Consider the following 27,809-nt stretch of genomic DNA (forward strand, 5'->3'; position numbering starts at 1 on the left):
TAAAGGCTCCAAGATACAACTGGAATACAATTCCGATGCATCTGTTTTCCCTTTCTCCTTATTAAAAAAAAATAGAAATTCATATAAACATACAAAACCATGTGAAGGTAGGTAGTTTCCTTTCCCACATAGCAATAACTTCCATTTCTATCTGTTAATAACTTATTTGGAACAGCTTACTTTGTTAAGCAGCAATGCTGATCCAGTTATGCAAATTAAGATACATTAATTTGAATAATACTCAAGGTCACTTTGTAGTTTCCTGAGAGATTGTTTTGCAAAGTCAGTTTAAGTCAGTTAAGCACGCTGCTTACCTTAGATGCTATTTATTAATAAAATTATTGTATTTGACAAAAACTTTGGTTTTGAACAATGTGAACAAAGAAATGTTAATTTCTAATTATTTTATATATATCTATTGTTTTATTATTTAATTTCTCCTCCAATACCTGAGTTGTTTTGTGAATGATTGGCTATAGATACATCCCTTAACACATATTTCATCTAGTCCCTTTTGTAAAAATGTAACAAGGTCATTTTACATTTTTAAACCATAAAGTGGTTTAAAAATGCAAAGTGAGCTTAAATGCTACTCTTAACTCTTCCTAACTTTTCCACTGGGAAACCCTAGAAAACTGAATTAATGAAATGCAACTTACGCTTTTTAAATTCTAATTATAACTGTCACATTAAATTGAAGGTGAGACTAAAACTGCTATATCTGTTAACTAAGTCAAGTGATGTACTATATCATACGTGTTATTTAATGTGCGAATGTTAAAAGTCAAGTTCCCGGCAGAAATCGAAGTACCTCCATTCTGTCTTCAGGGAATGTATAAATTAACCATTCTGCCCCAAGCGGTCCTCCTCCCTTCCTCCCTCCGCCCTATTTTAAATGTAGATAGGGCAACCCAAGTCTTTTGAATTTGAAGGGCTGCTATCTCGGCCCCATTCTTTTCATCATCCTGTTTTGAATGACACTGAGCACGTATGGATTCTTTTATAAAAGCACCCCCTGGATGCAGGGCTTGGTTCTCCCGGCTGCTTGCTAATTTTGCATAGCAATTAGTACTGACTTCTCAGAATCGGCTATCCAAATACAGTTCGAGAACGTTCCACGTAGTTCCTCAAAGGTCTTAGATAACCTCTTGCCCCTTGATTTCAAACCCGAAGGGGAAGAACTTGCATAATTGCTAAATTCCCAGTTGGAGCGGTCTGGCAGAGGATACGTAATCCAAAACTATACGTTAATTCAAACCCTCCCCGCGCCTGGGCAGCAAGGAGCCAGCATATGCCTTCTTTTAAATCTATTCTACCAATTCACTGACCGCTCAGGGCTGGGCCACATGGCCCTTCCTTGCAGCCAGTCAGCTGTGAGCAGCAGATGGGATAATTTGCATTTTTCTTTTTATACTTTCTTCGACCGGCAAATTAAAGGATTTTTTTTAAATTTACATTCTCATTGTTTGCCTTAAATATAAACATGGCTTAACTGCTGCGTTGGGCTTCCCTGACCCTCACACCCCACACTCCTTCAAGTCAGTGAGACTTGAGAAAATACCCGAGCGGTAGGTTTCGTGTTTATCAACTTGGAATCTCCAGTCCGGGAGTCATGAGTAGAAAGAATCAGCTTTTACTGAGTTGGTGACTCGTTTTTCTATTTTAAGAGCTTGGCGCAGATACCCCGTGGGTTTGTCTGTGGCATGTGGGTCTGCGAGCGCGCGCACTTCTGAATCTCTGGGTCTGCGGCCTCAAACCTCAAAACTTCGGGTTACAAGTAGAAGGCAGATTTTTAGCTCTCAGGCTTACAAGAGAGGGCGGCCACCCTGCTGGGGGAGTGGCCTGAGCCAGTGTTTCCCAGCGCCGGGGTCGCTCTCCCGCGGCCCGCCAGACTCCATGCCGGCTCCGCGGGGCCGCTGGGTCCCCGCGCCCCGATGTCTTTGTGCCGATCGCGGCGCGGGAACACTCGCCCGGGGGGCCAGGGCCACGGCGGAGATACCAAAAATGCTGTTGAGGCGCGGGCGCGAGGGGAGGCGCCCAGTACAGTCGCCGATCCGCGGAGGAAAAAAAAAAAGTAGAAAAAGAGGCTTTTCAGGTCAAACTCCTCGTATCTAAGAAACCACGTTTTAGAGAAATGACTCGCGATGGGGAGAACACACGGTGTGCGGGGTACATTGTTAGCCAGCGCTGGCCCGGCTCACCGTGGGTGCGCGGCCGCCGCTCCCCGCCCCGGGCAGCGGGCGCGGGCCCACGTGGAGCCGCGCGGTACCGGATGAGCGCGCCGGGCAGCCCGGGTCCCCGGAGTGCGCGCCCCAGCTCCCTGCCGCGGCCGTTCACGCCCGAGCGCCGCCGCCGGTCCCGCGTGTGCCCCGCTGAGGGGGAGGGGCGGGCCGGGGGTGGGGGCGGAGGGGTTGTGGTTCCACTGCAGCGGGGGCTCCTGTGTCCTTGTGCGGAAATGACACACGGAGTCCCGTCACGTCACGCGAGAGCGCAGCGCACGGACACACAAAGAGAGGGGAAAATACACGGCGCCCGCCCGCTGCCCCCAGCAACTCCCCGGGCCGCCCCGGCCTGGCCCTCCGCGCGCGGCCCCCACTCCCCAGCCCCGCGCTCCCCCCAACCCCCACGTGGCGCCCCAACTCGGCGCGGGCCCGCTCTGCAAAGTACAGAACTCGTGTCCCAGGTAAGTGCGGGGCGGTTCAAGCCGGCCGCGCGGTGGCGGCGGCGGCGGCGGCTCCGGAGCAGACGTACGGGAGAGTGGCTGCAACATCCATGCTGGGGTGGGGGCGGGAGCAAGGGAGGAGACGCGCAGGGGGGCTGCCCGGAGCGCGCTCGCAGGGAAGAGCGCCCACCCCCGCGCAGGGCCGAGCCGCCGGAGCGGGCGCCCGGTGCCCACGGGCTCGCCGCACCCATTGTGCCGCGCGCTCCTTTGTGCCCGCTCGGAACGCGGCGGCTCCATGGCGTTCCGGGGAGCACGCGCGCCGCGCGGGGGCGGGGGGGGGACGCGTAGTGGAACAGTCCGCGCCGCCGCCCCACTCGCGCCGCGCGCTGGCCCCGCACCCCCGCTGGGCGCCGCGATGGAGCGGCCAGAGCCGCCGGAAGGCTCTGCGAAGCCCGCGGTGGACTCGGCGCTCGCGTTCGGCCGGGCTGCGGCTGGGGACGGCTCGGCGTGCAGAAGGGGGTGTCAGAGCAGGAGCAGGGGGCGGGGACTGGAGGGAGATGCCGAGCGGGGAGCGGGAGGCCCGAGAAGCTGCCGCTCGGAGGGACGCTGCCGCCGGAGTCAGCAAATGGAGCGAGGCAGGCCCGCGGCGGCGGCGGCGGCGGCCGGGAGCGGACAGGGACGGGCCCCGCCGCCAGGGGGCGCAGCGCTCCCTCCCCGGCCATCCACGGCGAGGTTCGCGGTTCCCGCTGCCCGGGAGCTAGAGGCGGGCGCCCGGCAGGCGCGAGGCCTTGGCGGCCGGCCGCCAAGCCGGAGCCGAGGCGCCCGCCGCCCCTCGTGACCGCCCCCTCTTTCTCGTAAACGTGAGTTCCCACGCAGACCTGGTCCTCTCCGCGCCGGTGAGTTGTGCTGCAGCGCGCGTGAGGGCCTTGCGTGCCGACACAGTTTTTTTTCCAAGGTGTTTTTTGCAGAGGTAAAGGACTTTTGAGTGCTCAGGGGGCCCGTCCGGAAGAATTTTACACGCAAATGCCAGCCAGGCAAGGATGTGCGGAACAGGGTTAAGCACTTCGGTGTCAACTTCACCTTCTTAAAGTAATTTTTGTAACTTTTTAACTGTTCCCTGTGCCTCGGGCAACGCGTCCAGTGCCCCAAAGCTGCGGCTTCGGGAAACTGAGGCTAGGAAGTGAGTTCTCGGGCTGGGTCCAGAGGGACAGAGACGAAGGAGATTCTTTTGTTATCCACACTCCCAAACCCGCCCCCCCCCAGTTTTTCTGGGGTTTTTGTTGTTGCTGTTGTTTGTTTTTTAACCATCCATTCCTAATATCCAGTTTCATGTCGCCGTACAGGACTGTCAGCTTCCTTCACCCTTAGTACTGAGATTTGCTGAGATTTTGTATCTTCACAGTTTTACATCCCGAGCCATTAACTCAGTGTCTGATAACTTAGTAGGTGCTCAATAAATTTTTGCTGAATGAACGTAGAGCTTCTTGGATTCCAGAAGAAAGTGGGGCCAGTGCATCCTGTTCCTGCTAGTGGTCTAGCTGGCGTGTGCATGGCCCTTGAAATGAAATTCATGGACAAACCAGAGCCTTTAAAATCTGTCACATAAACATTCCACCACTGAACGTAGGTTTTACCATAGAGGCCATGTCCTTGTTGAAGCGATTTAACAGAAAAGTGTTGTGTTCTTGCCTTCCCCCACCACGTACAAAGCACTAGTAATAGAAGAGAGACCACCTACTACCTAGTAGACAAGATGGCCAGCATCCCAATAATCTGTTAAAGGTACCACATGGACACATTTTCTTTACCCTCTTCCAAACTTCTGGGCTCCTAAGCATCTCATAGATGAGCAAAAGAGGAGTAGAATGTCTAATAATTAGGAAGAAAAAAACTGGAATCTTGGGCTTCCCTGGTGGTGCAGTGGTTGAGAGTCCGCCTGCCCATGCAGGGGACACGGGATCGTGCCCCGGTCTGGGAGGATCCCACATGCCGCGGAGCGGCTGGGCCTGTGAGCCATGGCCGCTGAGCCTGCGCGTCCGGAGCCTGTGCTCCGCAACGGGAGGGGCCGCAACAGTGAGAGGCCCGCGTACCGCAAAAAAAAAAAACTGGAATCAACCCTGACAGAAGTTTGAGTAGGTGAAAATTTAATCTCCTGCTGGACTGTCCCACCTGCCACAGGTGGGACAGTCCAGCAGGAGAGCTGTTTCGAAAGCCCCTGAAGCAACAGGGAAAGAAAACCACATGCTTTTATGAATTGTATTGACACCATGGTGAAAAATTGGGGGATCTGTCTTTTAAAAGACCTCAAATTTTATAACGTAGAGACACGTGAAGGTTGCTAGCCAACCAGCACAATTAATTTGGTGTTAGTGTATGGGAGGTTGGGGTGAACGTTTTTGTTTTTCCTGGCACTTAATTTTGGTGGCAAATCATGGTACCTCTCCTGTTATTCATTGTACCTATTACTGGCTAAAGCAAGTTTGGGAGAATTATTTGTAGAATCAGTCTTCGGGGTGATGGAACTTTTCTGTATCCTCTTGATGGTAGCTACAGGGATGTATACCTGTGTTACCTTTCATAGAACTGTACACCCCCTCCCTCCAGAAAGTAAATTTTACTGTATGGTAATTTTAAAAAAATAGAAATTGAAGGCACACACACAACACAAAACAAGATCCCAAAAGGGATCTTTTATGTGCTTTGTGAGTATCACCTTGTTCTTGCTGTTTCTTTCCCACTTCACATTGGACAATGGCTCTTCTGCCCCGTCTGATGTTCTAGTATCTCTTGCAACATTATTATTTCAGCCCAGGCTCTTGTAGTTTCTGGAACGAGCTGCCACACGTGACCCGCACATGCCAAGCTAAGGGCTCTCCACGCTGGCATCAAGCCTTCAGTGTGTCAAACAGGAGAGGTGCGATTTCATTTGGAGTGGCATTAATGCCTGGCATGTTAGTCCCTGAATGATTAGACTTTTTACAAACTGTTGTTTTAGAGCTGAGTTTTTCTCAGCAGCTCACCTGGTAACATGCCCTTCCTCTATTTTTAATTCAACTTGAAACACATGTACGGCCATCCCTCAATATTTGTGGGGGATTGGATCCAGGACCCCCTTCAGATACCACAGTCCACACATGCTCAAGTCCCTTACAGCGAGTCCTTCATATCCTCGGATTTCGAACCCACAGATTTGGAAGGCTGACTGTATTTAAAATCAGCACTTTTAGGTTTTTGTTCTCTACTAACGGCCACCTCTCCTCTCCTCTTGTCTGATTTTCAGTTATCAGTTATCACTGCCCAGTGAAACACAGTATCTGTAAAGGCATTGAATGCTCAGTTGAATAAATCACGTGTCGGTCTTTTCTTGTTTGCCAGGGGCTGTTGGTTTGAGCATGGAGCTAGTAAATTGAAGAGGGGAGGCTGGGGATGTGGAGGGGGGTAGCTTACACCTGACTGTGCCCCAACTCCAGTTAGCTTATGTGGTCACAAGACAACACATTTGTAAAAGTGGGAAGTACAGAGGAAACTCTGCTTATACCTCCTAGGAAAATTAGTCACCATCGTCCAGTCAGTCACATGGGTGGCTGCTGGGATATGCTAGCCCTTTTCTCCTTGACCCCAGCTTCTGGGTTCCACGGTTAAAGTTAAAAGCAGAGTCTGACTCCTCCTACCATTGATGTCGAAGGAGGTAGCCAGTCCTTCGTGAGGCCAGGGAGGGCTTAATAAGTAGAAGCCCTTAGCTGAAGAAGACATCACATTTAGTCACATTCAGAAAACGCAGTCTCCGAAGGGTGAGACGCCACATCGCAGGCAGGCAGGGCTGTGCGGTTGTCCTTCGCTGCGCACACTGAAAGATAAGGCTGTTCTCTGACTGAATAAGGAAGGCAGCGACAATTACAGCTTAAGGAAACTCAGGGGAACATTGCCCTGGTTTTGTGAGGACTGGTATTTTTCAAACTTTATTTGAAGATGTGTCTAAAAATAAAAACAAATTGCAAACATGTCCTGCAAGTCCCATGGGCTGGGTGCCACAGCCAAGAGGGCCGGGTTCTGAGATCCCCAAGGCTCCCAGCCGTTCCTGCAGACCCAGAGATGGAGCCCGGCAAGGTTGGATGGCATGGGAACATTCTTCCCGTCCTTAGGGAGGGCATTTTGATTTCACCCCTTCCAGTTGAACGTTTCTTTTTTCTTTCATTTGAAAGAAACATTACAAAACTTTTTAAAAGTTTTAAACCATTTTATTTTAGTTTTAAAAAATCTTCACTGTTAAGATGCACTTTAAGCATCTTTCAAAAAAAAAAAAAAAGGCTTTATAATAAGTAACGTTTACTGAGTGCTGTGTGCCAGGCACATTCTCCTCTGTAGTTTTCATAGAGTCTCTAGAAGGAAAGGTAGTGTGTGCAGCTCCTTTTACAGAAGAAAGCACCAAGGCTTGGCTGGGTAAGCCACTTGCCTGGGATTAGAAGCTAAACGTAGGTGAAGCCAGGATTAGATAGAACACAGGTCTTTCTGCCCCTAAAGTTTGGTAGGGAATTCCATTTTCATCCAAATCAGCTGTACCTTCGTGATCCGAAGGCCTACCTGGCCTGTTGACTCGCTCCTGCATCTGAGCCCAGCCTACAAACGTGTGCTCCGCAGGGAAGGGAGAAGGCAGAGCGGGGATGGCCCACCCCCTTTCGGTCCCAGCTCTTCTCGGAAGGCTGGAATGAGGCCCCCACCCCGAGTCCACCCGCCTCTTTCCCTCTTCTTGCTCTCCGCAGCACCCACCCCAAGCGAGGCGCAACCCGCCGCCCCCCTGCTTCTCTGCAAACTAGGAGGACTGTTGTGAGGACTGCACCGGTGAACGTGTAAAACAGTTAGACCTCAGAGGCAGCACTGCATGAATGTCAGCTGCTGTCCTCCTTTTCTATGTTTAATTTTTAAAAATCAGTATAACCTGCAGTGGGGAGGCTTCATGAAGTCAGATCACATGGCTTGGCAAGATGAAGTATGGTTTGGTTAGGTCTTAGTTAAACTGTTTAAATCCTTGCATGTATTTTATTAATAACACCTTTAAAATGGTCTGGGCCTGTTCTCCGTGCTTTACCTTTTGTATGTGGCAGGGCTGCACAGCCACCATCCTGGGGGTTTCAGGCTCCGATCATTCCTATGCTGGGGCTCTGGGGCTCACGTTCTCAAGGAGACCCTCAGGTGGTACGAGTTCACCTCGCTTTACATCTGGGAACAGGAGTGGAGATCGGGAGGATTTGCCCCAAGGCGGCCTGAGGTCGGGCTGCTGGGCCAGGTCTTTGGACCTGACCTCATCGTGCGGGGGAGTCCTAAGTCCCGTGGACGTTTCCGATGTGCTAGGGCAGAATCCTGAGTCAGCCGACTGGGATTTGAATGTTGAGGTTTCAGGAAGCCCAAGTACTTCCCATTTCTGGGCCTGCTGCTTGTCCTGTGAGACTTGGGCAGCCGCAAGCTTCCAGCACCTCTGATTAGCCTGGGCTAGATTCTCCTAAACGAACTCAATGCAGAGGCACCCCAGGTCACTCCCAGCCCCCTGTGGGCGCCACTAGAGGACATTTTGCTTTGGAAACCTGTGGGGCGCTTAGGGAAGAGTCCAATGATCCTGTGCGGGCAGAGGGGTTTGCCAAGGGTTTGCCATGCCAGGTGCCCCCTGCTTGCCTTACCGTGGTCTAGCCTCCAACTCCTAAGAAAGACATCCTCTCCCAACCCCCCAATCAGATTCTCGCGTGACTCCTTATTACGCACTTTGAGCTGGTGACCTCAGGACACTCCTTCCTTTTTCTGTGGCCCAGCCACTCCTCAGCTCCCCAGACCTCCCCTCCCCTCTCCCCACTGCATCCTGCTGCTTCACCCTGGAGTCAGAGCCCCTAGAGCAGGCCCCTGATTTGCCCAGTTTTGTCCGGTTTTGAGGAATCAGGGAAGGAGGGCTCCAGGTACGGGTCAGAAGTCTTCCAGGGTGCTCAGACACAGACATGAGAGAACCCCAAAGAAAGCACTGTCCATCATCTAGAATGCAGGAACCCAGCAAGTCCAGCCTAGAGAATCGCTAAGCTGCTCTCCAGCCCATTTGTTTTCTCCAGCCAGCCACAGACTCTCTAAATGACCTGGCTTTAGCGCTCAGCTTGGATCCCTAATCCAGGAGACTTGGTCCTGGTTTGGTTTTTTTTTTTTTTCCTCCCATGAAATTTGACTTATTTTGAAAAACACTCCAAGTATCAGGGCAATGCACTGATGGGGCCTATAATACACCCGCCAGGAAATGGCATTTCCTTAGTGTTCAAAGCTGATCTTTTCACCTTTCTGTTCACACCTTGGCTTGTGAGCTGAGAATTTTTTCTGATCTCCCCATCACCCCATACTGAGGAGCTTTTAACACCTTCAGAGGCAATAATTCAGAGACAGTTATGAAATGAAAGGTCTGCACTAGTTTGTCAGTTATATATTGTTTCTTAGAGCATCAGTATTTTAAAATATCTTCCCAGTCTGATTCCCTGGAGATCCCAAGAAGCTCCTGGAAAGTCAGTCTATTTTTCTTTTCTTTTCTTTTCTTTTTTTCGGGCCCAGCCGCTCCGCGGCATGTGGGATCTTCCCGGACCGGGGCACGAACCCGTGTCCCCTGCATCGGCAAGCGGACTGTCAACCACTGCGCCACCAGGGAGGCCCTCTTTTTTCTTTTTTTTTTTAAATTTATTTTATTTATTCGGCTGCGTCGTGTCTTAGTTGCAGCATGTGGGATCTTTGCTGCAACATGCGAGATCTTTCGTTGCAGCACACAGGCTCTTTGTTGCCCCGCGCAGGCTCTCTGGTTGTGGTGCGCGGGCTTAGTTGCCACGCGGCATGTGGGATCTTTGTTCCCCGACCAGGGCTCGAACCTGAGTCCCCTGCATTGGAAGGCGGATTCTTAACCACTGGACCACCAGGGAGATCCCAGCATCAGTATTTTAAATACTTAAATGATTTGATTTTACATTCTTAGCTTGTTGCTATTTATGGGTATAACTCAGAATATGACCTGGCTAGCAGTAAAGATTGCTAAACTTCTTATTTTTTCATTTAAAAAAAACTCTCATTTTCAAAGAATTGCATGCTCATTGTAGAATATTTGGAAAGTAGAGGAAACTAAAGAAGAAAAGTCATCCATAACCATCCTAATTGGAGGTAATTAACATCTTGGCATGTTTTCTTCCGTCTGCTTATGGCATTTTTCAATTACATTGTCAAGATATCCCCTGTGAACTTTGAAGTACATTGTTATTGACTGGGTGGCCCTGTAATGAACAATTGATTTCGAATCTTTACACATAATTTAATGTTCGGCTCTTTCTGTCAATAGAGGTTTTGAAGTCGTGTGTTGAGAAAAATGTGTAGAAGTTGACTTTCTAACTTTGTATATTGGAAATAACAATAGTGATCAAAGGTGATCTCAATCCAGGTCACATTGAGTTTGTTGTCCCTTCCATTTTCTCTGCAGGTTTTTGTGGAATTTATCAGTAACTAATAGTGACTGACGGTTACAGAGGGCTTACTCTGCACCAGGATTTCCACCCTCAGCCTGACCCTAGAGTTCCTGCCTGTGTTTAACCTAAGATCAATTCGAAGTAAAAGACCCCCTGGCCCAGGTTCTTTGCCCTTCTGGCCTTTGCTTATTTCGTATCATAATTTTCAAGTGTGTGAGGCTCTAAGTGACAGATTTGGCTATAGGTCTTTATAAGCTGAAAGTGATGAAGAAGATCAAGATATGCCCATTTACACATTGACAGCGTTATTTCCAGAGCAAGTATTTTCCCCTAGAATTTGCTTTAATGTTATTTCTTACCCCAAAGGAAAAAAATCTTGTAGATATATGTCAGACTGTAATATTATTTGTATCCAGATCGCAAGATTGTAAGCACTGGTGGTCTGCACAGCTGTGGCATGCGGCCTGTGTTTATTAGATGTGAGTTACAGTTGTTATAGAAACCTTAATGTAATATCTTCTAACCTTGAGGTTCTGACTGCTCTTTCCTTCCTGTTACTGTTATCTTCTAGTGTTTACCCATCCTCCCCTCCAACAGAAGTTCCCAGAGTTCTGTCTTCATCCTCCGGGTCCACCCATCTCTACCCTGTGTTGGTTTCAATCCCTGTAAATAAGCTATACAGTCGATCGATCCCCTCTGCACAGAGGACAGTCACCCCACTGGCACCAACAGCTCCCCGTCACACAGTGGGGAGTGTAGCCACCAAAGCACAGGGCAGGGAGACCGGGGGCCACTCCCAGTGTATGGTCTCGAGCATGTTACTAACCTCTCTGAGCCTCGGGTCTCACACCTATACAACGAGATGATTTCTGAGGTCCCGTTTGGCTCTAAAACTCTGCCTCGGTTTCCTCACTTGTAAAATGGGACTAAGAAGAGTTTCCACCTCCTAGGATTGTTAGGTTAATTACATTTAGTAGAGCTCTTAGCACAGCATCTTCCACAGTGTAGGCTGTTGTTTGCACTGAGTCTCCGTCAAGTGTGCAAAGCACTGGGCAGTGTGGCGAGGAGTTGGAAGGGAATGGCACGGCAGGGTTTCTGCCTTCCAGGGTTTGCCCAGGTGAGCTGGGGTGTCCCTCTGCTCCAGCCACACCCCTGTTGGACACCTCCATTAGCACCCTCAGGGCTGACCGCAGCCAGGGACTCTCCCATCGGAAGCCCATTAACAGGCCCCCTTACTGGTTTTCAGCCCTTCTCTGTCTCCTCCCAAAGGGACTACTCACTCCAGATCCTTGTCTCAAAATCTACTTCTGGGGGAACTTACACTAAAAAAAGAAGTGATACCGAAATTTCCATGATACATTAAGCAAAAGAAGCAAGGAGCAAGGATCTTAAACCTTTTAGCCTCAAGATCCCTTTCTATCCTTAAAAAGTATTGAGGACCCCAAATAGCTTTTGTTTATATGGGTTCCTGTCAGTATTTACCGTGGTAGAAACTAAAACAGAAAAAGAAAAAATGTTTAAATATTGATTTACCAATTCATTGAAAAATAACCAAAATAAATATATTACAAGTTCATGTCAATAATATTTTTATGAAAAAAAAATTTTTCCAAAGAAAATAAGTGAAAAAAGTCGTATCGTTTACATTTTTGCAAATATCTCTTATATCTGCTTTAATAGAAGACAGCTGAATTTTCATATCTGCCTCTGTATTTAATCTTTTGCAAAATAAAGTATCGTGTAGCCTCTGGGAAAGTCTCCTGCACACCTGTGAAAAGGAGGCAACAGCATCTCAGTTTTATTATGAAAATAGTTTTGATCTCATGGACCCCCCGAAAGGGCCTTGGCTGTACTAGTAAACTGGGTCTCCAAAAAGAAAGAAAAAAACAAAGCCCGGAACAGGACTGGTTTGTAAAAGTGTCACTTTCCATGGTGTGCCAATTTCAAGCTACCAACTTGACTCCACTAATGCTGGAGTTGGGGAGAGACGTGCAGTCTGTGCAGGCAGCGCACTGCATTCATGTCACACTTTGAGGACCTCTGGCAGAGTGTCTGCAGAAGGACTCAGGAAAACCGACGAGGTTGCCTCCAAGAGTGTAACCCAGTGACTGGAGGACCCTGGGCTTTTTAACCAAATATCCTTTTATACCTTGGGAATTGTCAGATGCATGCCCATCTAGTCAAAAGAAAAGGAGACTTTAAGAATCTTCCCTTCTTAAAATGAACTCTCTAAGTTGATCCATAATTTGTCAGTCTTCAGCTTTTCCACTTCTTTGTGGCATCTCTTAGAACTGGTTCTTTCAAAGCGCCGGTGACTGGTTCTCACTGCTCTGCCGGCCCCTTGCCTTGCTTCGCCTTTGCTTCCCGCTGTGGGCCAGGCGCACTGAAATGCAGGAGGCAGATCCAGCCGCTGGTGCAGCAGGAGGCCCCGAGGTGGCCCTGCCAGGTCCTGCATTTATGTAGCCAATTTAAGCAACTTATCCTTGTAATTTGATGTTTGAGTGTCTAAGGCATCTTAAACATTTGGGATTACCGTTCCTTTTGCACTTTTGGTAAAAACTGAAGGTTTTCTGATAGCTGCTTCCCACCCCACCCCACCCCTGTGCCCTGCATGGAAAATTGAACACTGTCATCTCGCCCTGTGAAGAAAGATAGAGACTATTAGGTATTATAATAAAATGATATGTGCTCCTACGAGCTCTGCGATATTTAAAACCTTTCTTCACCGCTGACAGTCACTTTGCCTGAGGCTTCCTAGGCTATTTGGGTTCAAAACAAACAAAAAGCATTTTCGCTTATTGGATTAACCACTGGAGATTGGTCCTGTTTGAGAGTTACCCTCCCATAGGTCACCCGTGTCTTAGAAGCTGTGTGTTTTAACTAGAGGCAGTGGCAAGCGACATGTGTCTCCTTGACACACGTCCCTTTCACTCGTTTAAATCCTCCCTTGGGATTGGTCAGGGATCTGGAACAGGCACCCCTTGGGGAAAAGCTGATTTTCAGGGACATGTGGATGCATAGTTAGACTGTGTCGCAATTCGAGATTCGTGGTGAGAGGAATAAGAGGGTTTTGAGAAGGAGAGAATGTTAAAATGAGAAATTCTACGAAGTCCTGCAGGCAAAGGAGATTGTAATCCTAGCAGCCCAGCGGGCGGGTGCTGCAGAGTTGGTAGCTCCTTCATAACCTATAGTTGTGTAAACGAAAGGAATTTCTGCGGCATGCTTGGCATCCGGGTGTTTAGTGTCCGCCCAGGATGAACAACCTTGTGACCTTCATCTGGGCAGATGACCAGGAAACGGAGGTAGCAACGTGTGATACCCATCCCCTTTCTACCCAGCTGGGGCGGTGTTGATGTGCCGGGTCTACATCAGCTCGGGATGCCGGCAAGTGACCCACACATCCCCTCCCTCTTGTAGAAACTTATGTATTGTGAAGTGGACTCTATATAAGCACAGAGCAGCCTCATTTTCCTGCTAGTGACACGGAGATGAAAGGAGATTTCCAGCTGCTAGTGGTCAGAGAGATCCAAGGCTGGAAACTGGCCTGTGTGTTCATGAGAAGAACCTTAACAGAAGAATGAGGATTCTGTCATTCCCTCTCCTGGTGGCTGACGGGAGATACACACGGATTTGGTTTGAATCCTAGTTCTGCCACCAAACAGCTGTGTTATACTGGTCAGGTACCTGCCCTCTGTTCTCTTCCTCCCCTTTCCAATAGTCAAACATCTTATTTCTGTAATCAAAATGATATAAAAGTTTTCCAGCTTCACTGAGGTATAATTGACAAATCAAAATTGTAAATATTTAAGGTGTACGCCCGCAGTTTTTTTATTCAGTTGGGATTGAAGTAGCTCAGGGTAAGATCAAGGCGCACACGAAGTGGGCAGGCAGCGCCGGGCCCCAAGTGCGCAGGCCGTGGGTGTTAACGGGGACCCTCACCTCGCTCCGCCCAACACGAGCCACAGGCACTTGGCTTTCCAGGCCTTGCAAACGGGAAACTCCCTGGCTTTCCAATGAGAGTGGCTTGTTCGCCAGCTAGGAGGGAAGGGGCGCACCACAATGCGTTCCGGGTTCCTTCTGTGCCAATCTAGCATCTGTCGCTGGTCTATAAATGGACACGGAAATGTTTTCCAAGGCAGATGCACTCTGGCCGCCCCTTCCGTGAGGCTGCCCAGCCCCCTCCGGCTCTCCTCCCACCCGCAGGTGGCTCGGGCGTGCGCCCTTCGCTCATCGTTTTATGACGCGAGAATTGGGGCGAGCTCAGAATTCAGGTGCTAAATTGCCTGCAGTAGGGTCACTTGGTGGTGGTTCGGCGAAAACGCTTCGGCGCCCGAGTCGCCTTCACGCGCCGCACTCTCGGAAATGGAGTGTTAGACAAGCGGACCCTCCTTGCTCAGTGCCCGTGGTTCTGTGCTGGGTTTTCTCATTGACTCCTGTTTCTTTTCCTCTAGGATTCGCTCGTCGTTTTCATGCTTTCCACTTAGCCAGAGGCTTTGTGGCTTTTCGCCGTGACCCTTTTTTCCCCTAAAATTAACCACGTGCCGTCTCCTCCCTTTCCCACCTTTTCCCTTCGGAATGTAATTTGTCCAGTACACCATACCCTCTCCAGCAACCCTGTACTCATTCCTCCTCAGCTGTTCTGCAGCCTCTCACTTGAGGAGACGGCTTATGTGACGGGGCGGCAGGGCCTCCCGGGGAAGATGGCAGCTCACCTGCGTCTCCTTGAGAAGCCCCGTCTGGGCTGCAAATCAGCCCTGAGTTTCTGCCCAGCGTTCGCCAACCTTGCTGTCTGAAAAGAGTACTGGTGCACACCTAACCTGCCTGGGACTCCCTCCCCTCAGAGACACCCAAACGTGAGATTTCTTTCCTTGAAATACAATGGAAATTGTCTTTGCTGAAATTCACCTCTGGTAAAATAGTTCTTGGCCCCTTGAAGTTGACTTACTGTTTATTTTCACTCAGTCTCACCTACATGTTATGTTTTTCAGACAGGAGATAGTTTAGTAAGTAGGAATTAATTTCAGTTTCAAATAAATCTTAAAATTTCTTATTCAATCCTTTGAAAATTAGTAATACAGGGATGAAAACAATTGTGCCTGTCATGAAGTAACTGTGACGACTGAGAATAGTGCCATACGTTGTAGCACTACTATATGAGTGTTGCTCTATTAGTGAGTTTTTTTTTCATACGTCGTAGCACTATATGAGTGTTGCTGTATTAGTGAGTTTTTTTCATACATCGTAGCACTATATGAGTGTTGCTGTATTAGTTTTTTTTAACATCTTTATTAGAGTATAATTGCTTTACAGTGGTGTGTCAGTTTCTGCTTTATAACAAAGTGAATCAGTTATACATATACATATGTCCCCATATCTCTTCCCTCTTGCATCTCCCTCCCTCCTATTAGTGAGTTTTGAAGTTATGATCCTGTGCACAGATCACCTAGACATAGTCTTACTCTCTCCCCATCCATCCGTCTAAAATGGGACCACACACCATTCCACAGCCGCTCCGTGAATGGTTTACTGAACTTTGTGGATGGCATCCCTCCTCCTTATAGAAATTCCATAAAGATACCCCAGAGCCTGCCCCCTCTGACCCGTAATTGGAATGGGCACTCAGGGTTTGCGGGCTGCTTCGCCAGCGGTGGGAACCACAGCTCCTCAATGCCAACACTAGAGGCTGTCATGTGTGTTCTTCTGCCATGTTACTGCCTCATTTATACTTTATCCTAGTTACGGACATGCTGTTATGTAATCTGGGGAATCTCCAAGACGTAATGGTGCTTTTAACCATGGTGTCCACTGCATTTCGGCTGGGGCAGCGAGAGTCGGGGGCTGGCTCTGCCCCAGACCCTGCAGCCCATACAGGGCGCCGCCACTGCCTCCTGCCACGTTCCCTCATCAATAAAAAGAGTGGTTGGGACCAGATCGTATGGCTCAGGAGCTTTAAGAACCCACAGTGCCTCTTTCTCTTCATTGCTTCTGAAGGAAGGGCAAGACAGCACCATCCAATAAAAATATAATGCAAAAGCCACATATGTAATTTTAACTTCTCTAGCAGCCACATTAAAAAAAGGTGAAATTAATTTTAATATTTTATTTTGCCCAACAGATCTGAAATATTATCATTTTAACATGCAATCAATAGATTATTAATGAGATATTTCACCTTTTTACTGTGCTGAGTCTTTGAATCCAGCATGTATCTTAAGCTTACAGCATGTCTCCACTTGCACTGGCCACATTCCAAGTGCTCAGGAGCTGTGTGTGACTAGTGGCTACCGTCATGGGCAGCACAGGTCTTTTTGGACCACCTAAGACCTTAGCTCAGGTTCACCGGGTCCACAGGGTCCACAGCCTCCTGTGGACCTTTGTCAGCCTTTTCATTTTGTGCCTAGAATGTTTAAGGCAGGGACTAACAGATCATCCAAACTGAGGTCTTTTGTAAGACTTGATTTTCTCAAATATGTTCCTTTCTTTCTGTAAGTGGGTCTCAGTTGATGCTTTAAGATGCATTCTGCCCACATAAAGTCTTGGAGAAGCACTCCCAGCAGGCATACAGGAGGCCTGGCTGTTTCTGAGCAACTGCAGACAAGAGGATGAAGTTTCCCTTGATGTTGCAGAGTCGCGTTGGCTTAACCTTCTATTACCGGGAGCCAGGGTTGGGAGGGTAAGGGAATTTCTTATGGGTGGGTAAAATTTTAAAAAACGAACAATAAATCAAGACTTTGTCTTTGTCTTTTCATTTAGTGGAATAGAAGATGAATGCAACTGAATTCAGTGAAGATGTAGAAGAAGGTAAAAAAAGAAAAGCCTCTTTTTAAAAAATATTTTAACTGAATACTTTTTTTAGATACATTTACGTGGTTCAAAAATATTAAAAGATACATGATGAAAAATCAAGAAAAGTCTCCTCTCACCCCTGATTCCCATCCTTCTCCGCTCACACGTGTGGTGTTTTATGTATCTTTCCAGAGTTACTTTTTTAAAAGCATCATTTAAAAGTAGTTTCTCTCCTTCCATCTCCTTTCCCTCCCCTGAGAAAAGACTTTAAAACCTGTTTTGAACAAAATGTGCTTGGAACATGGTATCATTGTATAGCACTAGTGTGGTGAGATACAGATTGCTTGATTGGAAAGCCAGTTTTATTGTGATCTGTTACTCAGATATTGTTATCTGAGTGATAGTATCAAAGGGTGGCCGCATACAACCTGCCGCTCAGGGGACCCTGCTAATCCCAGCGCCGCCAGGTGGTCTCCCCGCTGAGCCCTATTTCTTCTCTGCCACAGTTCTGAAAAATAACACTGTGAAAGTGGAGACAGAGGCCGAAGATGCTGCCCTGGACTGCTCAGTGAATTCCAGGTCCTCCGAGAAGCACGCTCTGGACAGCGTCTTCACTGGCCTCCAGGACTCCAGCAAGAGAAAGCAGCCGGGCGGCGAGGGCCCGCCGGACTCCGTCCCAAGCGTGAAGAGGCGGCGGCTGATTCCCGAGGTGAGGGCTCACAGGGAAAGCAGGAACTTGTTGATAGCAAGGACTGTTAGTGAAAGCCTACCACATTCACATAGCGCACACCTTACCTAGATTCCTGGAGAAGGTGAGGCTTAGCAGGTCTTTTCCTAAATCAGATCCATCTTTTGTATCTATTAGGAGAGCTTATTCAATGAATCTTTTTGTAAAAAGACCAATTATTTTATAACATGCCTGTGACCCCTAACCTACCTATTTTATGAATTTGCTTTCTTTTTTTTTTTCGCGGCACGTGGGCCTCTCACTGTTGTGGCCTCTCCCGTTGTGGAGCACAGGCTCCGGACGCGCAGGCTCAGCGGCCATGGCTCACGGGCCCAGCCGCTCCGCGGCATGTGGGATCCTCCCGGACCGGGGCACGAACCCGTGTCCCCTGCATCAGCAGACGGACTCTCAACCACTGCGCCACCAGGGAAGCCCTGCTTTATTTCTTAATCACCTGCTGATTATATTGAACTTTGCTAAGTTCTGAGAGAGAGAAAATGGAACTGGACATAGTGGTCCCCTCTAGTAGCCTGGAGCCCAGATAGGAGACAAGACAGGTACACAAAACAGTTAAGACTGAGGAGAGAGGGGAGTTTGGGAGATGAGGTGTCTGGCCCGGAATGCCCGTCTCCACAGACGGGCAGATCACACCTTAAACTCTTAGAAGAATGTTTTCCCAAGCTCTCTAACGCAGCTACTCACCACTCACACACACACATGCGCGCGTGCTCTATGAGGGACCCAGATAGGCATTTCAGCTTCTGCACGTCTGTTCAATAGAGCCCACGTTTCAGAGTTCATCATCATTAGCCAGTACACCATGGGGTATCAGCCTGGGACTCTGGGTTGTTACTAGTTTGTTTTAATTCTCCTCTATTAGATGCTACCCCAGATCTAAATAAATTGGGAATTGATAGGTTTTAGAGATTTAGTAAAGGATGAGATTAAGATGTTCACTAGGATTTCAATATGCAAGTTAATATTACATTATAATGAGGACTGATCTGCATGCCACATCATGGAACATTGAGGGATACATTCATTTATTTATTTATTTGGAATTTTTTTCCAAACAGCTCTATTGAGATATAATTCACGTACTATACAATTCACCAGTTTACATTGTTCAAGTCAGTGGTTTTTAGTAGATTCGGAGAGTTGTACAACCATTACTATGATAAATTTTAGCACATTTTCGTCACCCCGCAAAGAAATCTTGTACCCAGTTAAGCAGTCACTCCCCATCCACGGCTCCTGTCGCTCTTGGCAACCACTCATCTACTTTCTGTCTCTGTGGATTTGCCTGTTCTGGACATTTCATATAAACGGAATCATAGACTATGTGGCTTTTTGTATCTGGCTTCTTTTACTTAGCCTAATGTTTTTAAAGTTCATCCTTGCTGAAGCATGTTATCAGTTCTTCATTCCTCTTTATGGCCAAATAATATTTCATGGTGTGAATATATCACATTTTGTTTATCATTCATCAGTTGATGGACATTTGGGTTGTTTCCACTTTTTGGCTATCATGAGTACTCCAGCAATACATTTTAGAAAATCCATAATACCCAGAAAAAAGTTGAATTTTCTTATACCTGTGTGATCATTTTTTTATGAAGGATTAATGAAAAATACCCCACCCTTGACCCTGGCTGCCTAAACCAGCCGCTTGCTGCATACCTTGGGACTCTAGGGAAAGTTTCATGTGTGGACGGCAGTTTCCAGTGCAGTAAGTTGATTGTAGATGAAAACTCAGATTCCTGACTGGAGAGATGCCTGCTGTGGCCAATGAAGCTACAAGATGGTTAGTCCAATAGCTTGTTTGAAAAACCTTTACCCATCTGCTTTTTAAAAAATGCTTTATTTGTAAACCATAATTTATTATCCTTTTCCCTAACGATTGGTATATAGGAACTTTTATGTCATTACATGTAGTGCCACAGGGACCATCCGTGTCCATATCCATAAACCTCGTGCCCTCCTGTGAGTGATTCTAAGGGTTGGGCTCCTCGAGGTTATTCTGAAAGGGTTGAGGAGTTTGAGAAGCACTATGGTATGTCCCTGAAGGAACTCCAGGAAACGTCTTCTGTGTGTCACGATAAATTCTGCTTATGATCAATTCTGCACACTCACGTTTATAAGTAAAGCTTGAGTTCAAGAAATGGAGCACAAAGTTGAGTGTATTGGTTCACCTTTGCTGTGGCAAACCATCCCCAAACTTAGCCGCCTTAAAGTAACCACTGTTCCATTCAGTTCTGTGAGTCAGCTGGTGCTTCCTCTGGTTTGGCCTGATGTGGCTGGGGCCAGGTGGTAAGGGAGGACCTCACTCCCGTATCCGGGCCTCACCTGGGCTGGTGGGGTGACTCCAGCTTCCCTTTATGCACTTCCTCACCCCCTACGAGGAGGAGGCTAGTCCAGGCTTACTCTCATGCGTGGAAGATTTCCAAGGAGGAGCGAGGAGGGCAGACTCTGGGGAGCAAACACTTTTGATGCCTCTGCTTGCGACACATTTGCTCATGGGCCACCAGTCAAAGCCAGTCATGTGGCCAAATCTAGATCAAGGGATGGAAAACTAGACACCACCTCCCGATGGTGGGAGCAACAAAGTCACGTTGCAAAGAGATTTCCACACAAGGACAGGGGAACTATGATGGCCATTTTCATAAACAATTCACCACAGCAAGGAACAGCCAGCTCTTGCATCAAGAAGGAATTCTGATCACATGTAGGCTGGTTTGTGGCCTTTGTGGGCAGCCCAGGTTGGCCCCATTGCCTCATTGCACAAATGGTGTCACTCTTCATCCTTTCGTCCAACACATTTTATTGGCATCGTAGAGAAGGGAGCATCTTCGTCTTCTGGGGATAGAAAGGGAAGGAGAAGTTTCTCATGATTTGTATTTTAGTTGAATCCTTCAGTGTATGAAGCAAGTCAGGAAAGTCCTGCATTGGGGAAAGGTCCGCTGAGGTTCACAGTGGAAGGATTTCCCTGAGCATCACAGAAATGATTTGAAGGTTGCAGATGCTCTTCTAGATCTGGTGAGGCAATAAGCTTCGTCTGGCCGAGCTGCAGCAGCATGCAGGAATCCTGACATGTTTGGAGAAAAGGGAACCAATATATATTTGAATATTTCTAATATGACTTGTCCAATTTACATATTCTAATTGGTCATCTATGTTTACTTTTTTTTTTTTTGCGGTACGCGGGCCTCTCACTGTTGTGGCCTCTCCTGTTGTGGAGCACAGGCTCCGGACGCGCAGGCTCAGCGGCCATGGCTCATGGGCCTAGCCGCTCTGCGGCATGTGGGATCCTCCCGGACCGGGGCACGAACCCGCGTCCCCTGCATCGGCAGGCGGACTCTCAACCACTGCGCCACCAGGGAAGCCCTACTTTTTTTTTTTTTTTTTTTTTTTAATTTATTTATTTTTGGCTGCGTTGGGTCTTTGTTGCTGCACGTAGGCCCTCTCCAGTTGTGGTGAGCGGGGTCCACCCCTCATCACGGTGTGCAGGCCTCTCATTGCGGTGGCCTCCCCTGCTGCAGAGCATGGGCTTCAATAGTTGTGGCGCACGGGCTCAGCCGCTCCGCGGCATGTGGGATCCTCCCGGACCAGGATCCCACCTGTGTTCCCTCCATTGGCAGGCGGACTCCCAGCCACTGCGCCACCAGGGAAGTCCCCTATGTTTACTTTTCAATGGATTGGATACAGCAGGCAGCTGTAACCCATTAGATTTTGGAGTAGAAAAGACACTTTAAGGTCCTGGGTTTTATTTTGGGAGTGCTGTTAGCTTTGTTCATTTCTGTTAGTGTAGATAACATGAGGTTGATAGCCCTGCTCCCCTTCCTGTTCTGTAAAAAGTATATGTATATGTAAGTATGAACCTTTTGAAATTCTTGAGCTCCTTGTAGAATGGTGACGTGTGAAGTCAAGGCAGTGCTTCCTTTTAAAAGTTTGTACAAGCTGATATGTCAGTAAATCAGTAGCCTCAGAGCCCTGGGGACTTTCGAACAATCCATTGGTTTTATGAAATTATAGCATGTGTTGATTTTTCAAAATGGTACTAGTCTTAATTTAGAGTGGATAGCCCTTTATCCTTCTCTCCCTGGGTTTTCTCTGATCCATCTTACATGTGTGGTGGGGAAGGAGGAAGTGGGAGAGCGGAAGCAGGGAGTATATACAACTATCTTAAGCACTTTCATCACAGGGTAAGACGGAGGAACAGAGGCTGAATCAAGCAATAATCCAAAAAAGTGGAAAGGATGTACGTTAACAGCTGTTGACGCCCTACCTGACAAATAACCCCACTCCTTGTCTTGTTTCATTTAATCCGTGTAACAGTGATGAGGGAATATCTCCCCTGGAGAGAAGAGCCAGCTCAGACATATAAGTTAAAGTCAAGTGCCAGGATACCAGTGGGGCAGCCTTGATCCTGGTGTGAGGTGGCAGGAGTGACTGGGAACACTCAGCTCTCAGCTCCCCGCTGTGTATCCAGGAGGTGAGCCCCACCTTCTCTGATCCAGCCCATAGGAATGGTCAGTTCCAGAATGAATGGAGACTGGAGTCGGATAAGGGGGAGTTCACCATGGAGCCTTTGGCCAATTCTGTGACCTCCCAAACTCAGGTCCCTCCACGGTGATGAGGGGTGACACTGCTTCCTCATTGGTTCCTTGTGTGGATTGCGACAACCCCTGGAAGGAGCCCAGCACGGGGCCTGCCCTACATCAGCCTTCAAAAATGTTTATTTACTGCTCCCCAACCCCCATCTCCAACTACCACCCCTTACGGTCAGTATTCAGCCACCTCCCTCCATGTTTATCAGAAGGAAAATGGCATGGAATTGCCAAGAGAGGCCACCTGATGCCCTCCTGGCTGCCGCCGGCCTGAGTGCCCTTGATTCTGAGCACCTTCCATCTTCTCCTTTGACCCCAAGGAAGGGGGATGAGGGCGAGGGGGGAGGATTTGAGTGGCAGCCCTGATGCTAAAGGTCTGTCACGTTCAAGCTCCCATCGGTGCTGGTGGCCTGTTTATGAGTGACATTTAGTACAATGCTTAGAAGAAAAATAAAACCTCCCTCAAAAAATCTAACAAAAGCCTGCATAAAGACATATTTGGCGCCTCTGCTGGGAGAGGCATGATAGCCAAATACAGCAGATGTGGGAGGTGAGTAGCCAGCGTTTTTATTGCTAATCATCTTTTTGTTCATGGAACTGGGGGTGATATTCAAGAGCCCTGGGCCAGGCAGAAGTTAGCCTTGTTCTCCTGGGGTTCTTTGTTTCTATGTTTGTTTTTAATCCCAAAGTGTCATTGCAGTTTGGTTTTCAGTTGGAGAATGGAACTGCCATCTCATTCGCTCAGTGCAAATGTACTGAACACCTCCTAGGTGTCATTCAGTATGGTCCCAGCTGGAGATTCGTAGTCATTTCCACAGCAGCCCTAGCAGATAGGTACTGTGGCCATTCCCATTTTAATGAGGCTCAGAGAAGCTAGCACTACCAAGCCTGCTTGATTTGGAACTGTGCACTTAAAGCACTGGTGGCCCTGAGCACTGTGGGGTATTTGTAGGATATGCAGTGAGGAGCCTCTGAGGATGCCCTGCCCTGATAGTTTGCCATCCCTGTGGTCTTTCTCTTCTCCCTTCCTATAAGTTGCTTTATCTCCCCAGATTCTTATTTTTTCAGGCATGATAACACATTCTCCATCCTCACCACACAGTGTCAGCAGTATAAAGGATAACCCAAAGGATAAAAGCCATGAGGGCAGAGACAGGCTTGTTCCCTGTGTCCCCAGGGCCTTGCACCGTGCCTGACAGATGCTGGGCACTCAGTAATGTTTGTTTACTGACTCTGTGTGGTAGAAAGCTCTTCCATTCCTTATTGCTAACTACATCTGGTCATTTAATGATGATGATGATGAAGATAAACATTCTGTTAAAATGAAAAGCATCACCCCGTCTCGCTTATTTGGAGGTGGGTGGTGATGCCAGCGCCCTAGGAGCCCTTTTCCATGGTCTGCCCTTGATGCCACATTGATTCTCAACTCCCTGCTCCTCTGAAGGCTTGCTGCTTTCTTGGTGTTCCACTTAGCTGACTGGGCACCACTTAGCCACTCATCATTCGTTGAACTGAATTCAGTGACTGCTCTTGGATTTGGAGTCTTGAGGAAGACTCAGGACTTGGAGCATCTCCATGGTGACCCGGTCCCCAAGATGTCACTGGGCATGGACACATCCGTAACCTTACATCAACCTGTTTTTGATCAGTCAGACTCTCCAGCCAAGAGATTGGGCATTCCCGCTGGAGTCTAAGGGTGCTAGTGACAGAATGAAATGCACGGATCGGATCCAGGAGAGACGCTGGCACTGCAGAGCCTGAGCTGTGCAGCAGAGTTCACATATGGTTGGAAGATGAGCCTCGGAGAATTGGGAACGGTGTCAGCCAGACACCAGTGCCAAGTAGCACAGATTTAAAGATTTCTTGATACTCCTAGACAGCTGAGCAGAGATTTTATCAGCAGCAGCAAATGCAGCCAGCCCATCGTGCCTTGGCAGCGTTTGTGGAATTAACTGGAGCACTGAGTTGACAGGACACCAGTGTGGGGATATCTAAGAACCTTCTCTTTGGTGCTTGTGTCATGCTTTGTGTTGAATTGTGTATCCAAGGTCTCTGGGAGTGAGGAATGTTGCCCTCTGCTGGGACTCTGACTTAATTTTTTGTTCAAGCCACTTAGCCAAAAATGTTTGTATTGATGGCAGTGTTTCTAACATGCTTGGTAGAAACTGAAATGTTTTTATTAATGAGGCTGACTATTGAGAGTTATGGGGGGTCTCCAGTTCTGATACACTGCACTTCGCTCACTGTAGGAATGTGCTGGAGTCAAACGACTTCTGTTTGTTTTGTTCAGATAGTTCACCCAGAAACTTGTCCCTGTGCTTATTTGCTACTCTGAGTGTTAATAAGGGCAGATCCCCCCCTAGAACGTGTACTCTTATTGCATGGCATGTGAGTTTCTGGTGATCTTTCTCTGCATGGAATCTTATTTAAATGTATTAGCGGAACTGCTTGTTACAAAGCCTTTGCCCCTTTCCAAAATCAGTTGTAATGTAATTATATATATATTTTTAATGATTGACATTACACACTCAAATTACTCTATATTGGTAAAACCTCACGGAAATCTTATGATCCATGGGACCTCCAAAATTATTTTGGTGTAATAAAATTTAATGGTGAGTGCTTTTTCCTTTTCCGGTAAGCAGCTTGAGGTGACCTCTAAAAATGGTTCACTATTCACTTGACCCAGAAAACCCCACAAAATCATGCAAATCAAGAGGTTCAAATCTTCGTGTTCACTTTAAGAACACTCATGAAACTGCCCAGGCCACTAAGAGTACGCATATCCGAAAGCCACCAAGTATCTGAAGGATGTCACTTTAAAGGAGCAACGTGTGCCATTCTGTCGCTACAATGGTGGAGCTGGTAGGTGTGCCCAGGCCAAACAGTGGGGCTGGATGCAGGGTCGGTGGCCCAAAAAGAGTGCTGAATTTTCACTGCACACGCTCAGAAATGCAGAGAGTAATGCTGAACTTAAGGGCTTAGGTGTAGATTCTCTGGTCATTGAGCACATCCAGGTGAACAAAGCCCCCAAGATGCGGTGCAGGACTTACAGAGTTCATGGTGGGATCAACCCATACATGAGCTCTCCCTGCCACACTGAGATGATCCTTACTGTAAAAGAACAGATTGTTCCTAAACCAGAAGGGGAGGTTGACCATAAGAAAAAGATATCCCAGAAGAAACTGAAGAAACAAAAACTTATGGCCCGGGAATAAATGCTGCAAAAAATAAATGGAAATAAAAGTAAAAAAAAAGAAAAAATTTAATGGTGAGTAAATTGCTAAAAATCTAATTTACAGTCTATAGGAATTAGCAAGTAAGACAATATGAATTTATTAGGGCAGTGCTTTTCAACAGTGACCCACAGTTATAAATTCACCTTATAGAGCCATCTGGACCACATATATGGATTTGTATGTAAATACATAGACACAGAGCAGTAGAACAAAACTTCTTGAATTTACTTACTGTGTGCAATGCCCTCTGATATTTTCTATTCTGTTCTTTTTTTCTTTCTTTCCTGTCTCTCTTTCATACTTCCTCCTTCCCTCCCTCTTTCTTTCTTTGTTTTTGTTTTTTTGGCTGCACTGCGCGGCATGCAGGACCTTAGTTCCCCGACCAGGGATTGAACCCGTGCCCCCTGCAGTAGAAGCATGGAGCCCGAACCACTGGACTGCCAAGGAATTCTCCCCTCCCTCTTTTATGCTGGTCTTGACCCATCAAATCAATGTCGTCATTTAGTAATGGGTCACGTGACAACCCACAGTTCTAAACACACTGTGTCAGGAGTAAAGATTTTCAACCATCTCCATCCCTTTCTTTCTCCAAGTTTCTGATGTATGTGTATGTGGTTTCTTTCTTTCCTTTCTTTCTTCCTTTTTATTTATTTTAATTTTTTTAAAGTTTTCTTTTTTTTTATATTTATTTATTTTATTTATTTATTTTTGGCTGCGTCAGGTCTTAGTTGCAGCACTCAGGATCTTTGTTGTGGTGCACAGGCTCTCTAGTTGTGGCACAAGGGCTCAGTTGCCCTGCGGCATGCGGGATCTTAATTCCCCAACCAGGGATCGAACCCGCATCCCCTGGATTGGAAGGCGGATTTGGTTTTTTGTTCTATAAATTTTTTTTTGAATTTTATTTTATTTATTTTTTATACAGCAGGTTCTTATTAGTTATCCATTTTATACATATTAGTGTATATATGTCAATCCCAATATCCCAATTCATCCCACCACCACCACCACCACCAACCACTTTCCCCCCTTGGTGTCCATATGTTTGTTCTCTACATCTGTGTCTCTATTTCTGCCCTGCAAACCAGTTCATCTGTACCATTTTTCTAGGTTCCACATATATGCATTAATATACGATATTTGTTTTTCTCTTTCTGACTTACTTCACTCTGTATGACAGTCTCTAGATCCATCCATGTTTCTACAAATGACCCAATTTCATTCCTTTTTACGGCTGAGTAATATTCCATTGCATATCTGTGCCACATCTTCTTTCTCCATTCGTCTGTTGATGGGCATTTAGGTTGCTTCCATGACCTGGCTATTGTAAATAGTGCTGCAATGAACATTGGGATGCATGTGTCTTTTTGAATTATGGTTTTCTCAGGGTATATGCCCAGTCGTGGGATTGCTGGGTCATATGGTAATTCTATTTTTAGTTTTTTAAGGAACCTCCATACTGTTCTCCATAGTGGCTGTATCAATTTACATTCCCACCAACAGTGCAAGAGGGTTCCCTTTCCTCCACACCCTCTCCAGCATTTGTTGTTTGTAGATTTTCTAATGATGCCCATTCTCACTGGTGTGAGGTGATACCTCATTGTAGTTTTTTTTTTGTTGTTTTGTTTTTGTTTTTGTTTTTTGCGGTACGCGGGCCTCTCACTGTTGTGGCCTCTCCCGTTGCGGAGCACAGGCTCCGGATGCGCAGGCTCAGCGGCCATGGCTCACGGGCCCAGCTGCTCTGCAGCATGTGGGATCTTCCCGGACCGGGGCACGAACCCGTGTCCCCTGCATCGGCAGGCGGACTCCCAACCACTGCACCACCAGGGAAGCCCTAGAATCTGTATTCTAACTAGACCCCAGGCTGTTCATATGGATATTCGACTTTCAGAAGCGCTGGGCTGGGCCAGGCCGTGCCAACCATATTCTTCCCCAGGTGGGGAGCAGCCTAAGGATGCACTCTGTCGTCGTCCGTTTTCTAGTTGCCTGAGGCATGCGCATGTCTGTGGAAGCACGTGCTTTGTGCTTCAACCCTGCCTGCTCCCCTGACACCCACAGGTGCTCACCAATTAGTTCTTCTGCTTCATTAGACCCTCAAAAATATATTCCAGTATGTTTTGGGGTCAAATTCAACATTTGTCAAAAACAAATTGATGACTGAAATATGTAAACGGCACATATTTAAAGCATACCATTTGGTAAGTTTTGACGTGTATACCAACGAAACTATGCCACGATCAAGATGAGAAACATATCCATCGCCTGCTACCATGAACGTCTCCTTGTGCCCTTTTGCATCCTCCCCCCATCCCCAGGTAACGACTA

The 27,809-nt window shown here is 47.5% G+C and overlaps 1 protein-coding gene across 4 annotated transcripts in view; it reads left to right on the top strand.

The window, feature by feature from the left end:
• The first annotated feature begins 2,432 nt into the window (after positions 1-2,432).
• The window catches only part of BEND3 (BEN domain containing 3), a 34,367-nt gene continuing 8,990 nt past the window's right edge, over positions 2,433-27,809 (top strand). For 2 of the 4 annotated variants that reach the window (XR_010933788.1, XR_010933789.1), the window contains exons 1-3: positions 12,431-14,981; positions 16,882-16,929; positions 17,421-17,623. Coding sequence is in view for 2 of the 4 variants with exons in the window: in XM_067702433.1 (XP_067558534.1) it covers positions 16,893-16,929; positions 17,421-17,623 (240 nt within the window). In the remaining 2 variants the exon portion in view is untranslated. Of the gene's footprint in view, positions 2,684-12,430; positions 14,982-16,881; positions 16,930-17,420; positions 17,624-27,809 lie in introns of those variants that run through there. The other 2 variants (XM_067702433.1, XM_067702434.1) reach the window with 2 other exon arrangements.

Source organism: Pseudorca crassidens, chromosome 13 (assembly GCF_039906515.1).
Source record: "Pseudorca crassidens isolate mPseCra1 chromosome 13, mPseCra1.hap1, whole genome shotgun sequence".
Lineage (NCBI taxonomy): Eukaryota > Metazoa > Chordata > Mammalia > Artiodactyla > Delphinidae > Pseudorca > Pseudorca crassidens.